Below are 14,557 nucleotides of genomic sequence, written 5' to 3'. Positions count from 1 at the left end.
CATTTCTGTCTTGTTTTTTTTTTCTTTTACCAATTGGTTGTTCAGAAATGTGTTGTTTAAATTTCCACATATTTATAAATTAAATTTTTTTCTTCCTATTATTAAATTCTAGTTTTATTTTATTGTATTTGGAAATGATAGTTGGTATATTTCAATCTTTACTAATTAAGAATTTTTTATGGCCTACCATAAGATCTATAATGGACAATGTTCTATTTGTGCTTGAGAAGAATAAGTATACTGCTGCTGTTGATAGAATATTCTTTATATGCCTGTTGTGTTCAGGTCCTATGTTTCTATACTGATTTTCTATCTGGATGATCTTTCTGGATGATCCATCCATTCTTGAAAATGGGATATTGAGATCCCCTCATATTATTGTATTTTGTCTATTACTCTTTTCATATCTGTTAGTATTTACTTCACATATACAGCTGCTCTGATGTTGGATCATATATTGACAAAATGTGGTCCATTCATCCTCTTAATGAATTTGCTCCATTATCATTAATAAACTTATTTGTCTCTTATGAGTTATTGAAATAAGTATATTTTATCTTATATGTGCATAGTCACCTCTGCTCTGTTTTTGCTTATACATTATATAGAATATATTTTTCCACCCTTCACTATCAGCCTATAGTTGTACTTAATGAGTCTCTTGTAGGAATTATATATTTTTCATGTTCTTTGCTTACCCATCCAGACACTCTATGTCTTTGATAGGATAATTCTATTAGATTCTGTTTAAAGTGATTATTTATAGATGAGGACTTACTATTACCATCTTATTAATTGTTTTGACACTTGTAATTCCCTTCTTCATTTCTTTCTCTCTTATTTTACTTGTGATTTCAGCACTTTTGTGCTGATATGTTTTGATTCTTTTCCACATATGCATTTATATTTTATATAGTCTATTGTAGATTTATCCTTTCTGATTGCCATGAGACTTACATAAAATATCACATAGTTATAATATATGCTATAACATAGTTATGACATCCTATTTTAGGCTGATTACAGTTTAAATTTGATCAAACACAAAAAGTCTACAGTTTTACTTTTTTCTGCTTACATTTGATGTTATTGTTGTAATTTAAAATTTTAATATTGTGTATTCATTATCAAATTATCATATTTATAGTTATTTTAATGTTTGTCTTTTAACTTTGTACTAAAGTTAACAGTTAGTTATTACAATATTAGAAAATTCAGAATTTGACTATATATTTACCTTTACCAGTGAGTTTTATATATTCATACGCTTTATGTTGTTAATTAGGATACTTTTATATTGTCTTAAAAAAACTCTCTTTAGCATTTATAATAGAGAAATTCTACTGATGGTTAATTCCTTCCTTTTTTTTTTCTTTTGTTGTTGCTGTTGTTGTTGGAGTGGAGTTTTTACCTCTCCATTTCTGAAGGCAGTTTCTCAGGTAGAATATTTTTTAAATTTTGTTTAACTCTTTATTTTTGAGAGAGAGAGAGACAGACAGAGCGTGAGCAGGGGAGGAACAGAGAGAGGAGACACAGAATCCAAAGCAGGCTCCAGGCTCCGAGCTATCAGCACAGAGTCCAATGCGGGGCTCGAACCCACGAACTGTGAGATCATGACCTGAGCAGAAGTCAGACGCTAAACCAACTGAGCAACCCAGGTGCCCCTCAGGTTGAGTATTTTTTAAACATATCATCCTATTATATCCTGACCTACCAGTCCCCTACTGAAAAATCTGCTGATATTTTTATGGGGGTTCCCTTCCTTGTGTGTTTTCACATTTGTGAAATGTGTTTTCACATTTTTTTATTATATTGTGTTTCAGTGAGCCCTCTTTGGCTTAAATCTACTTCGGAATCTTTCGGCTTCCTATCCTTGGATGTTCATGTTCTTACTCCAATTTGGGACTTTTGGTCATTTTCTTTAAATGGATTTTCTCTTTTCCTTCTGAGACTCCTATAATGTTTATATTGTGTACTATGACAGTTTCCTATTCTGTAGAAATTTTCACTTTTTCTCTTTCTTTCTTTCTTTTGAATGGTTAATTTCAAATGACTTGTTTTCAAGTTTAATAATTTATTCTTCGTGATCAGTTCTCTTTAAAAAATTCATTTTCTTTTTTTTTTTATTTTAGAGAGAGATCACTTGAGCAAGGGAGAGGGGAAGAGGGGGAGGAAGAGGGAGAGAGAGAATCTTATGCAGGCTCCATACTCAGTGCAGAAACTGACAAGGGGCTCAGTCCCATGACCCCGGGATCATAACTTGAGCTGAAATCAATTGTTGGAAGCTCAAGGACTGAACCACTCAGGTGACCCTCCATCGAGTCTCTCAATTGGCCATTCAATTTTCCAGTCAATCATTGTACTCTAGTTAGAGGATTTCTTTTTGTTTTTGTTTATGGTTTCTTTTTCTTTGTTAAACATCTTATTATATTCATGTATTATTTTCCTAATTTAGTTGTCTGTCTGAGTTTTCTTTTAGTTTATGGAACTTATTAAAAAAATATTGTCAATTCTTTTATTTTTATTTTTTTAAATTATTTTTTTAATGTTTATTTATTTTTGAGACAGAGCACGAACGGGGGAGGGTCAGAGAGAGAGGGAGACACAGAATCTGAAGCAGGCTCCAGGCTCTGAGCAGTCAGCATAGAGCCCAATGTTGGGCTGGAACTCAAGCACTGTGAGATCATGACCTGAGCCGAAGTCGGACGGTTAACCAATTGAGCCACCCAGTCATCCCTCTCAATTCTTTATCAACCAGTTTATAAGTCTCTCTTTAGGATAGGTTATTGAAGCTTTATTAGATTCCATTGGTGGTGTCATGTTTCCCATTGTTTTCATGATCCTTGCGTTTTTATGCTGGTGTCTGCACGTTTTACAAAGTGGTCATTTGTTCTATTATTTACTCATTCACTTTGACAGAGAAAGATCTTTACCAGTCACCTCAACCTGGTGTTCTAGTCAGGCTAGCTTGTCGTATACATTTATCTTCACTCATTTTGCCAATTTCCCATACCCCCCCCCCCTCTGGTAACTGTCAGTGTCTGTATTTAGAGGTCTGATTCTGATTTTTGTTTGTTTATTAATTTACTTTTAGACTTCACCCACATATGAATGAAATCATAATCTATTAGTCTTTCCCACTCTGACTTATTTAACTTAGCATAATACCCTCCAGGTCTATTAATGCTGTTGCAAATGACACAATTGCATGATTTTATGGCTGCATAAAATGTCTTCTTGTTTTGTTGGTTTCCTTTGCAGTGCAAATGCTTTTTATTTTTATGTAGTTCTGATAGGTTATTTTTGCTTTTGTTTCGGTGGCCTTAGAAGACATATTGAGAAAAATGTTGTTATGGCCGATGTCAGAGAAATTACTGCCTGTTGTTTCTTTTAGGATTTTTATCATTTTGGGTCTCAAACTTAATCCATTCAGGTATCACATATTTAATCCATTTTGAAGTTATTTTTTATGTATCCTGTTAGAAAGTCATCCACTTTCATTATTTTGCATGTAGTTTTCTAGTTTTCCCAGCACCAATTATTGAAGAGTCTGTTTTTTCCTGACTCTATATTCTTGCCTCCTTTGACCATAAAATAATTAACCATATAATTGTAGGTTTATTTCTGGGCTGTCTATTCTGTTCCATTGAGCTATGGGTCTATTTTTGTACAGCATCATATTATATTGATTACTGTATCTTTGTGGTATATCCTGAATTGTGGAATTGTGATATCCCAGCTTTGTTTTTCTTCAAGATTGTTTTGACTATTCATGGTGTGTTTTGTTTTCATACAAATTTTAGTATTATTTGTTCTAGTTTGTTAAAACTGTTGGTATAGGAAGTGCATTGAACCTATACATTGCTTTATGCGATATGGATATTTAAACAATATTAATTCTTCCAGTCTATGAACATGGACTTCTTTTCCATTTATTTGTGTCATATTCAATTTATTTCATCAGTGTTTTATGGTTTTCAGAGTACAGGTCTCTCACTCTTGGTTTATTTTAGGTATTCGGTATTCTATTTTTTTTTTTTTGGTGTAGTTGTAAATGATTGTTTTCTTAATTTCTCTTTCTGCTACTTTATTATTAGTGTATAGAACCATTATAACTTTCTGGGTTTTAATATTGTATCTTGCAATTTTACTGAATTCATTTGTTATTACTGGTAGATTTTTCTATCTGTAATATATATCATCTGCAATTAATAACAGTTTAACATTTCTTTACTGATGTAGATACCTCTAGTTTCTTTTTCTTAGTTGATTACTGTGACTAAGATTTCCAGTACTATGTTGAACAAAAGTTATGCTTCATTTTTTACTACCTTATTTTTTTAATGTTTATTTATTATTGAGAGACAGAGAGACACAGAACGTGAGCAGGGGAGGGGGAGAGAGAGGGGGAGACACAGAATCTGAAGCAGGCTCCAGGCTCTGAGCTGTCAGCACAGAGCCTGATGCGGGGCTCGAATCCACAAACTGTGAGATCATGACCTTAGCCAAAGTTGGTTGCCTAACCAACTGAGCCACCCAGGCACCCCTACTACCTTATGTTTTAAGTTTATTTATTTAGAGAGAGAGTGAGCAAGGGAACAGGGTAGGGACAGAGAAAAAGGGGGAGAGAGAATCCCAAGCATGCTCTGTGCTGTCAGTATGGGGATCAATCCTGTGAAGTGTGACATCATGACCTGAGCTAAATCAAGAGTCAGACATTTATAACTGACTGAGCCACCCAGGCATTCCTTTTTTTTTATTACCTTATTATCCCTATCTGTGACTGGTATGGTGAACCCCTCAGTTTATTTTATTTTTAACTTTTTTGTTTGAAGTTTTATTTAAAAGCTAGTTAGTTATTATACTTTATGTGTAATATTGGTTTTAGGAGTAGAATTTAGTAATTTCTCACTTATATATACACCCAGTACTCATTACAATAATTTCCCTCCTTAATACCCATCACCCATTTAGCACATCACGCCACCCACCTCCCCTCAGGAAACCCTCAGTTTGTACTCTATAGTTAAGAGACTCTTATGATTTGCTTCCTTCTCTCTCTTTCCTTCCCTTGCCCCTATGCTCATCTGTTTTGTTTTTAAATTACACATATGAATGAAATCATGTGGTATTTGTCTTTCTTTGCCTTATTTTGCTTAGCATAATATGCCCTAGCTCCATTCACCCCATTGCGAATGGCAAGATTTCATTCTTTTTATGACAGAGTACTATTCCAAATACACACACACACACACACACACACACACAATGCACACAAACACACATCTATATACCACACCTTCTTTATCCATTCTTCAGTTGATAGACATTCAGTCTTTTTTCATAATTTGGTTTTTGTTGATGAGGCTGCTATAAACATTGGGTTGCAAGTGTTCTTTCAAATCAGTATTTTTGTACCCTTTTGGTAGATACCTGGTAGTGCAATAGCTGGGTTGTAAGTTAATTCTAGTTTTAACTTTTTGAGGAACCTCCATACTGTTCTCTAGAGTGGATGCACCAGTTTGCATTCCCACCAACAATGTAAGAGGGTTCTCCTTTCTCTGCATCCTTACCAACATCTGGTGTTTTTCTTTATTGTTAATTTTAGCCATTCTGACAGGAGTGAGGTGATACTGTAGTTTTGATTTCCTGAGAATGAGTGATGTCGAACATCGTTTCATGTATCTGTTAGCCATCCTTCTTTGGAAAAATATGTATTTTATGTCTTCTGCCCATTTCTTCACTGGATTATTTGTTTTATTTTGGGTGCTATTTTATAATTTCTTTATAGATTTTGGATAATAACCTTCATCAGGTATAATATATATAAAAATCTCCTCCCATTCCGTAGGTTGTTTTTTTGTTTTGTTGATTTTATTCCTTTACTGTGAAGACACTTTTTATTCTGATAAAGTCTCGATAGTTTTTGCTTTTGTTTACCTTGCCTCCAGAGACTTTTGTAGTAAGAAGTTGCTCTGGCCAAGGTCAAGGAGGTTTCTGCCTGTGTTCTCCTCTAGGGTTTTGACAGTTTCCTGCCTCACATTTAGATCTTTCATCCGTGTTAAACTTATTTGTGTGTATCGTATAAGAAAGTGGTCCGGTTTCATTCTTCTGCATGTTCCCCTCAGTTTAGACCATGCTGCGCTCTTAGGTCTACCACCTCCACCCCAGGTTCTTTCCAAACCTTTCTCTCCATTTATCCTCTAATTGTTCTTTGCTTATTGTCTATCAGACTTGTCAACAGCTATTCACAGTAATGGGGGAAAACTCTCTTCTTAATAGGAAAGATATTTTCTGATATTTTTGATTTGTTGCCTCTATCAGTGACCTTGAATGTTGCTCTTCTTTTTCTCAGGACCCTTTGTTCTCATTTTCAGTTTTCAGCACAAACTCTGATGTGTTTCAGTAGCTTTTTTCCTCTATTAGATGTAATTTGTATTTGGTTGGTTGGTTTTCTTTGTCTTCCAATTATAATGAAAGTGCCATTTATAACCTTATTTTCTTATTCCTTGTCCTGGGTGTTTGATATAAAATTAAAAATTAAAAGTAGAAAGAATAGGGGTCCCTGGGTGGCCAAGTCAGTTAAGCATGACCTGACTTTGGCTCAGGTCATGATCTCACAGATCATGAGTTGGAGCCCCACATCAGGCTCTGTGCTGACAGCCCGGAACCTGGAGTCTGCTTCAAAATCTGTGTGTCCTTCTCTCTTTCTCTGACCCTCTCCCACTTGCGTTTTCTCTCTCTCTCTCTCAAAAATATAATCATTTTTTAAAAAGTAGAAAGAATAAGGACTCTTGGGTGGCTCAGTTGGTTAAGCGACTTTGGCTGTGGTCATGACCTCATGGTTTGTGAGTTTAAGCCCCTCTTTGGGCTCTGTGCTGACAGTTCAGAGCCTAGAGTCTGCTTTGGATTCTATGTCTCCCTCTCTCTCTCTCTGCCCCTCCCCATTCATGCTCTGTCTCAAAAGGAAACATTAAAAAAATTAAAGAAAAAAGGTAGAAAGAAAAAAGTCAGAAAATTAACTAAAGCTGTATACCAGCAGCCATCATTTCTCTATTTATATTAGAAAACTTACTCTGCTTCTGTGAAGAAGGAGCTGATTAAAGTTAATGCCACAAAAGATTTTCTGTTGGGGAACTCTTGCAGAGCTCCAGATGGTACATGATGGTGACTGGGAGAGAGAAGTGGTGAAGGTGACGATAATATATTGACAAATATACATACACATACACCCACACACACTCATATATATACATATATGTATATATATATATATATATACACACACATAATTTAAAGAATTTTTTTTCTCAGTACACTATTAGTTAACATTTATATCTCCCATTTTGTCTATGAATTCTCTTTTCCACTATTTTGTTATTAGCAAACTAATAACTAATATCATAAAGCATGAACAAAATGCATGTAGGATCAAAGTTTTTTTTTCTTCTTTCCTCTAAATTATTCTATCTCAAATAAAAACCTATTTTTTTTATGGTTCCTTGATCACAAAATGATTTTGTACTATTTGTGCTTTTCCTTAGGAAAGAAAGTTTAATGTTATACAACTTCTAAACCCAGATACATTTTTATATTGTTGTAATAAGGTTGTATTCATGAATATCATATACATAATACATATTTTATTATATATTGTACAAATATATGTATTTATATATTAAATATATTTACTTATATTTTATATTTATATTTTATATAAACATGTTCATTATATATTTATATTTATTATAGATGCTTTAATTTTATGTTATATAAATATATAAAATATAATAAATTTTACTTATGGTTATATTTATTTATTTATATCATATAATGATATAGTATATAAAATAGTATAAATTTATATACATGCCATGTAATTTTATAATAAACAAATATATATTTTCTCTATAATTATATAGTATATATAGTGAATGACATACTTTATAATTTGTATATGTCATATGTTTATGAATATATAAATATAATAAATATTATAATTACAATTCATTATATAAATATAATATAATAATATATTATATATAATTTCAGCAGTATTACAAGTCACAAGAAATCAATCATAATTTGAATAAGAGTACCTTATAGGTTTAACATTTTATCATTTCATTTTGATTAATAAATATATACAAAAACAAGCTTGTTTTGTTTTGTTTTGTTTAGAACATCAAAGATAGGGTAAGTTTCACTTTGTGCTCCATGCCTTCCTCCTTTAATGGAAACCTAAAGTTTTGATATTAATGATGGCATGCATCAAGTATTTTGTCCCTGATATTCATTGACCAGGTTTGGCTAAGTATGTGTAAGTGTTCCATTTCATCTATTTTTCTCATATATTTTCATTTGGATTATAATGTAATTTTATATACACACACAATTATAGATATACTATATATATATAGAATACTATACATATTTCATTTTACACATTTTTCATTTTATTTTCATTTGACATTTAACATCATCACTTTGATAGTAGTTTCTGAATATTGGTCAAGTATTTGATTGTATATTGAACTAATATATTTCCATAAAACAAAATAGCTCAGAAGAAGGAAGAGAAAACAAGTTAGTTGTTTTCCAGCATAAATACTTTTAATATTCAAATATATCAATTAAAAATGAACAAAATATACAAAGAGTTAAAGCAACATTTAATAAATTACAAATAACAAATAACTTCAACTCAAAAAAAAATAAAACAATTATTTTTACAAATTACGTTAAGGGTTAAAAATAATAAAATGTAATTTGTTCATTATAAATTGACATGAGTAACTTTCAAAAATATCACAGAGTAGCATTTATTGTACTACATACATAAGATTGGCAAGCTATATTAATTGAAATTATATATAATATATATATAATATGAAATATATATATTATATGGAATATATAATTTTCATATATTTTTGGTAGCTAATTCTATTTTGGAAATCTGTAAAGTAAATAAGTCTACTAAGTGTAAGTAAATGCATGTATTTTTGCAATATTATTAACTATATTAATAAACTCTAACCAATTCAATTACATGTAACAAAATAATTGTTAACTAACATTAGTCACATGAAAGTGTATGCAGTCTTTGAAATTAAGCTAATTTTTTTCTTTATTATATATTTTTAATCTGTTGTCATAGGAAAATTTAAACCAAAAACAAGATTTGGTGTATATAGTATCTACAGTATAGTAATGTTTCTATAGAAACATTGAAAAAAGTAAAAAAGAAAAAATTGATATTTATTTTAAGAAATTATGATAATATAATTTGATGACCACCAATTTAATATTTATACCAATTACAAATAATAAATATGGAATTTTCATTAAAGTACTGATGACAAATGAAAAATGTGGGGATTAAAGTACGTCTTTTAGCATTACCATTTTTTTTCTCCTAGTACACTCAGCAGTTAACAGTGATCATATTTGAATGATGATACTACAAATAAATGTTATTTTAAAAGTTTATATATGATATTATTTTTCAAATATTATATACTAAAATGTAATGTGTTCAAAGTAAACATTTTTAACAAAAATGATAAATGGTAGCTGGCTATAAACAGCATTAAAATATCAAAAATTAAAAGTCAACATTTGGTTTTTGTTTGTCTGGGAAGCTCTTCATCTCTCCTTCTTTTCTGAATGATTCTGGTGATCCATAATTCTTCTTTCTCTCTTTTCTTCAACTTCATTATTTTGATGGACTAACCGATTTCCCTAAGTCTATTCTTGTGTTGTACAATTCTTTCTCTTGTTCAGCTTAATTATTTTCCATTTTGTCTTCTATATCACTAAATCTTCTTCTAGTCTGTGTTCATTGCACCAAGTATATTTCCAAATTCATTTTTTTTTTGCATTATTCATGTCTGATTGATTTTTTTAACTCTCTTCTCTTTGTGGTAAGGGTCTCCCTGATGTCTTCTATTCTTTTCTCAAGTGCAGTATCTTTATGATTGTTGACTTAAATTCTCCAGCAGTCATGCTACTTATACCTGTTAGATCTCTGGCCATGGCTTTACCTTGTTCTTTCATTTGGGATGAATTCTTCCATCTTGACATTTTATTTAAATCTCCGCCTCCTTTGTGTTAGAAAAGCCAGTTATGGGGGCACCTGGTGGCTCAGTCAACTCTTGGTTTTGGCTCAGGTCATGATCTCATGGTTTCTGAGATTTAGTCCCACATCAGGCTCCACACTGACAGAACAAACCCTGCTTGGGATTCTTCCTCTCCTTCTCTTTCTGCCTCTCCCCTGCTTGCATTTTCTCTCCTTCTAAAAAATAAATATAAATAAACTTTAAAAACGTATTTTAAAAAAAATAAAAGAAGGAAAAGACAGTATGTCTTTTGCTCCTGAAATAATTGCTTTATGAAGAGGAGTTCATGTAATGTCCAGGGCTTGGTGTTTCAAGAAGTGTCTCCACTGTGTGCTGCATGCACTATTCTTTTGTAGTTTTGCTGCTTTATCCTTCAAGCCAGTCATCTTCAAAGGCTCTCCTTGCTTTTTGTGGTCATTGTTTGGCCCCTAGCCTGAAAGTGGTGAGTTTTAACGAGGTGTAGTCTGGTCTTGTGAAATGAGACCTGGCACTACTTCCACTAGAACCAAGATCCTGAAAAACTCTGTTCAGGAGATGTGGTATGGGCAGGTGTTTGTGATGGTCTTCTAGTGGAGGGGTCCACTGTTCTGGGACTGAGGGAAGTTTGACTGAGAAGAGCACTCCTGTAGGAACACAAGCATGTTCGTCTTGGAGTAAGCAAGTTGTGCATCCACTGCTTCCCCCAGATGGTTCTGTGTTTATGTTGAGGGGCAGGGAAAGAAAATGGTGCTAGCCAGCTCCATTGTTCCTGGAGAGGTGTCCCCCTGAATGTGGCCTTTCAGAAACAGTCTCTGAGAAAAGCAAGAAATCTCCCTCCATTTATCTTAGACATTCTTTAGATTGCTGTTTCCATGTTATCTACCCCCAGGTGTTTTGCTTCCCTTCTTTCAGGAGCAGCACAGTGCCCTCCTGGTTCTATCCTACACAAGTTCATGGACTTTTAAAACTCCAGGCTTTAAGCCCCACTTGTTGCAAAAATTCAGGAAATCATCCCCGCTTGTTTTCCTAGCCAATGGCCTTGGTAAAATGTTGTCCTTGTGCTTTCTTCTCTCTCTCTCTCTCTCTCTCTCTCTCTCTCTCTCACCTTAGCAATCAGGGATCCTTCCCCTCCTCAACACCCATGATACATATCTCCCCTAAACCATGTCTCCACACTTCATACCTTCTTCAATGTGGCCTCTTCTCTCCCTTTAGTTGTGGAAGTCATCTAGTTGTGTTCCTGGGACAGGACAACTCCAGGGTCCTCTTACTTCACTGATATCTTCCCTTATTCAATATTTGTTTTATAAGAAGAAAAGATGTGAAGTTTTTGTTTAATTGGAAGTGCCTACAGAGGAGACTACTTCTCTAACTCATCCCTAAGTACTTGAAAAGTAAGCAACAATAATCAATAAACTAAAAAACAAAAAACAAAAAACAAAAAGAACTGGAAAGGAGATAAGAATAGAAGGAGGTGGGAAATAAAGAGAATCTATGGAAGAATGTCTGTATGTAAGATTATTGTCTGGTCATTTAAAAAATTTATTTTAGAGACACAGAGAGAGGGAGAATGAGAATGAGAGAGATCAGGAGATAGGAAGAAGAGAACAGAGAGACAAAATCTTAAGCAGGGCTCAATTCCATGACCCTGGAATCATCTCCAGAGCCAAAATCAAGAATTGGACACTCAACTGACTGACCCACCCACGTGCGCCTGTTCTCTGGTCATTTAGTTAAAAATGTCAGTAGTTCAAATTCTGTGTGAAGATAATTCCAATGTTTAAAACAATGAATCCCCCATCAGGTTGATGGTAATTTGATTGTCATATGTCTTCTGAAGACCATCTTTTTCAGCAGTTCCTTTTTGACATACCATTTCAAAATCTTTTGTATGTCTGAGATGTGCCATCACTAGCATCGACTAACCTATATTCTCTCCAAAGACAGGTAAATGTTAATTTTCTTGATTCTTCCTTCATACTATCTGCCATTGTTTAATTAAAAAAAATTATGGCAGAATCTTTTAGGAGGATCAAGCCAAAATTGATAGAATAGAGTCTTACAAATAAACATCGTAAGTATACGAAGACCTTTGGGTGAGAACAAGAGTGAGGGGCAGATACCATTCTCTTGGATTATGGATGTAAACAAGAGAGAGCATTGTTATAGTGTTTGAATTGGTGTTGCTCCATTTGAAAGAGTGAAATGTGCTCAAGAAAACAGAAGGAAGAGACATTTTTCTGTCGAAGAATAGACATTGAGAAAAATGCGATCAGCTTTTACAATATGGCTGAATGCTGTAAAAGGAGGACAATCATATAAGAAACACCACAGTTTACCAATGTTCATCTTACTATCTTCTTTCTCCAGAATATTAATCCTATAAATTGACATCTGCAGGACGATGGAGGAAAGCAGCAACAGCTCTGAAAAGGGTTTTCTTCTCCTGGGATTTGCAGATGAACCCTGGCTTGAAAGGATCCTTTTCATCATAATTTTGCTTTTGTACATCTTTAACATTCTGGGGAACACTACCATTATTTTAGTATCTTGTTTAGTCCCCAAACTCCACACGCCAATGTACTTTTTCCTCAGCAATCTGTCTTGTGTGGACATCTGCTTTACCACCAGTGTTGCCCCACAGTTGCTAGTTACCATGAATAAGAAAGAGAAAAGTGTGAGCTATGGTGGATGCGTGACCCAGCTGTATGTGGCCATGGGGTTGGGTTCCTCTGAATGTATTCTCTTGGCAGTCATGGCTTATGATCGTTATGCTGCTGTCTGCCAGCCTCTGCAATATACAACCATTATGCATCCTCAGCTCTGTGCATCCCTAGCCAGCATAGCATGGCTCAGTGGACTGATCACCTCCTTAATCCAGTGCTCCCTTACTGTTCAGCTACCCCTTTGTGGACATCGCAAACTCGACCACATTTTCTGTGAGGTTCCTGTGCTCATCAAACTGGCCTGTGTGGACACAACTTTCAATGAAGTAGAACTCTTTGTGGCTAGTGTGATTTTTCTAGTTGTCCCAGTGTCACTCATCTTAGTCTCCTATGGCTTCATAACAAAAGCTGTGCTGAGGATAAAATCAGCAGCAGGGCGCTGGAAGGTTTTTGGGACTTGTTCATCCCACCTGATTGTGGTCATCATTTTCTATGGCACCATCATTTTTATGTACCTTCAGCCAGCCAAAAGTAGGTCAAAAAAACAGGGTAAGTTTGTCTCTCTTTTCTACACCATAGTCACCCCAGTCTTAAACCCCATTATCTATACTCTGAGAAACAAAGATGTGAAAGGGGCCTGGAGAGCACTGGTAATGAGAAATGGTCTTACTCAGAAAATATATGACTTGTATGTATAACATAAATTTGCTACACTTAGCTCATGGATTATTTGTTCTAAGTGCTGTTTTTTTCTTTTCTTTTTTTTTTTTTAACAATTCCATGAGAAGTAGCAAAAGAAACAAAATTCTATAAGAAGCTAATATAAGTCCAGTCACAGTAGTGTTTTATTCTTCCCAAACCTTTGCACAAATCCAAGATCCTATGCTCTAGCTACAGAAAGATCTTTGCTCTTCTTTAGCCATACCATCAACTTTCATGCATAAATTATTTCACTCTGGAGTACATGTTTATCTGTACTCTCTGTAAACCTCTACTTCTTTCTAAAGACTCAACTGAAATGTTACCTGCACTTCTCAGCTTTCTTGAAATATAATTAATCTCACCCTTTCTGAAAAATTAATTGTGTCATAATATATATTCCCATAAAACATAAAATATAATTGGGGTGCCTGGGTGTCTCAGTCAGTTAAGAGTCTGACTCTTGATTTCAGCTCAGGTAATGATCTCTCGATTCGTGAGATCAAGCCATGCATCAGGCTCTGCAGTGACAGTGTGGAGCCCGCTTGGAATTCTCTGTCCCTCCTTCTCTGCCCCTCCTCTGCTTGTGTTCTCTCTCTCTTTCTCTCAAAATAAATAAATAAATTAACTTAAAAAAATATATAAAACACTTTATTTCTACATTTTCACACATATTGTGTACATATAAACACTTTATATATATGTTACATGTACATATTATATGTATAAATAACTTAAAAGTAATATATAATATACAACCATTTCTCTACTAGTTTAATCCAGAGAATGGACAAACTTCATTATATTGGCTTATTTATATTATAAAAACATAAAAATAATTCAGAATTGTAATACATTGATTAATTTGTAATGTAAATTATGACTTTATTATTAAAGTAATGAAATGAGTAAGCTTGTATTAAGTTGATCAATTCATGTATTATTTATATTTATTCCCCTTCTCTTTAAAGGATTTAGAAATTGAGAGAAAGTGAAAGAAAGTGTGTATCATTCTTTATACCTCTGTCCAAAGAGAGTGAAATTCATCAATTTGTAAATTACAAGCATTTTAACAGAAATGTGCAGGCATAG

At 33.7% G+C, this 14,557-nt stretch overlaps 1 protein-coding gene across 1 annotated transcript; it reads left to right on the top strand.

Moving 5' to 3' along the window:
- The first annotated feature begins 12,504 nt into the window (after window positions 1-12,504).
- LOC122478902 (olfactory receptor 2G6) lies at window positions 12,505-13,464 on the top strand. The gene has a single exon (XM_043572713.1). The coding sequence runs from the start codon at window positions 12,505-12,507 to the stop codon at window positions 13,462-13,464; it is 960 nt and encodes a 319-aa protein (XP_043428648.1).
- Window positions 13,465-14,557: the final 1,093 nt, after the last annotated feature.

This window comes from Prionailurus bengalensis, chromosome A1 (genome assembly GCF_016509475.1).
Source record: "Prionailurus bengalensis isolate Pbe53 chromosome A1, Fcat_Pben_1.1_paternal_pri, whole genome shotgun sequence".
Taxonomy (NCBI): domain Eukaryota; kingdom Metazoa; phylum Chordata; class Mammalia; order Carnivora; family Felidae; genus Prionailurus; species Prionailurus bengalensis.
The sequence above is the reverse complement of the archived record's forward strand: the minus strand, read 5'-3'. Positions and strand labels throughout refer to the sequence as shown.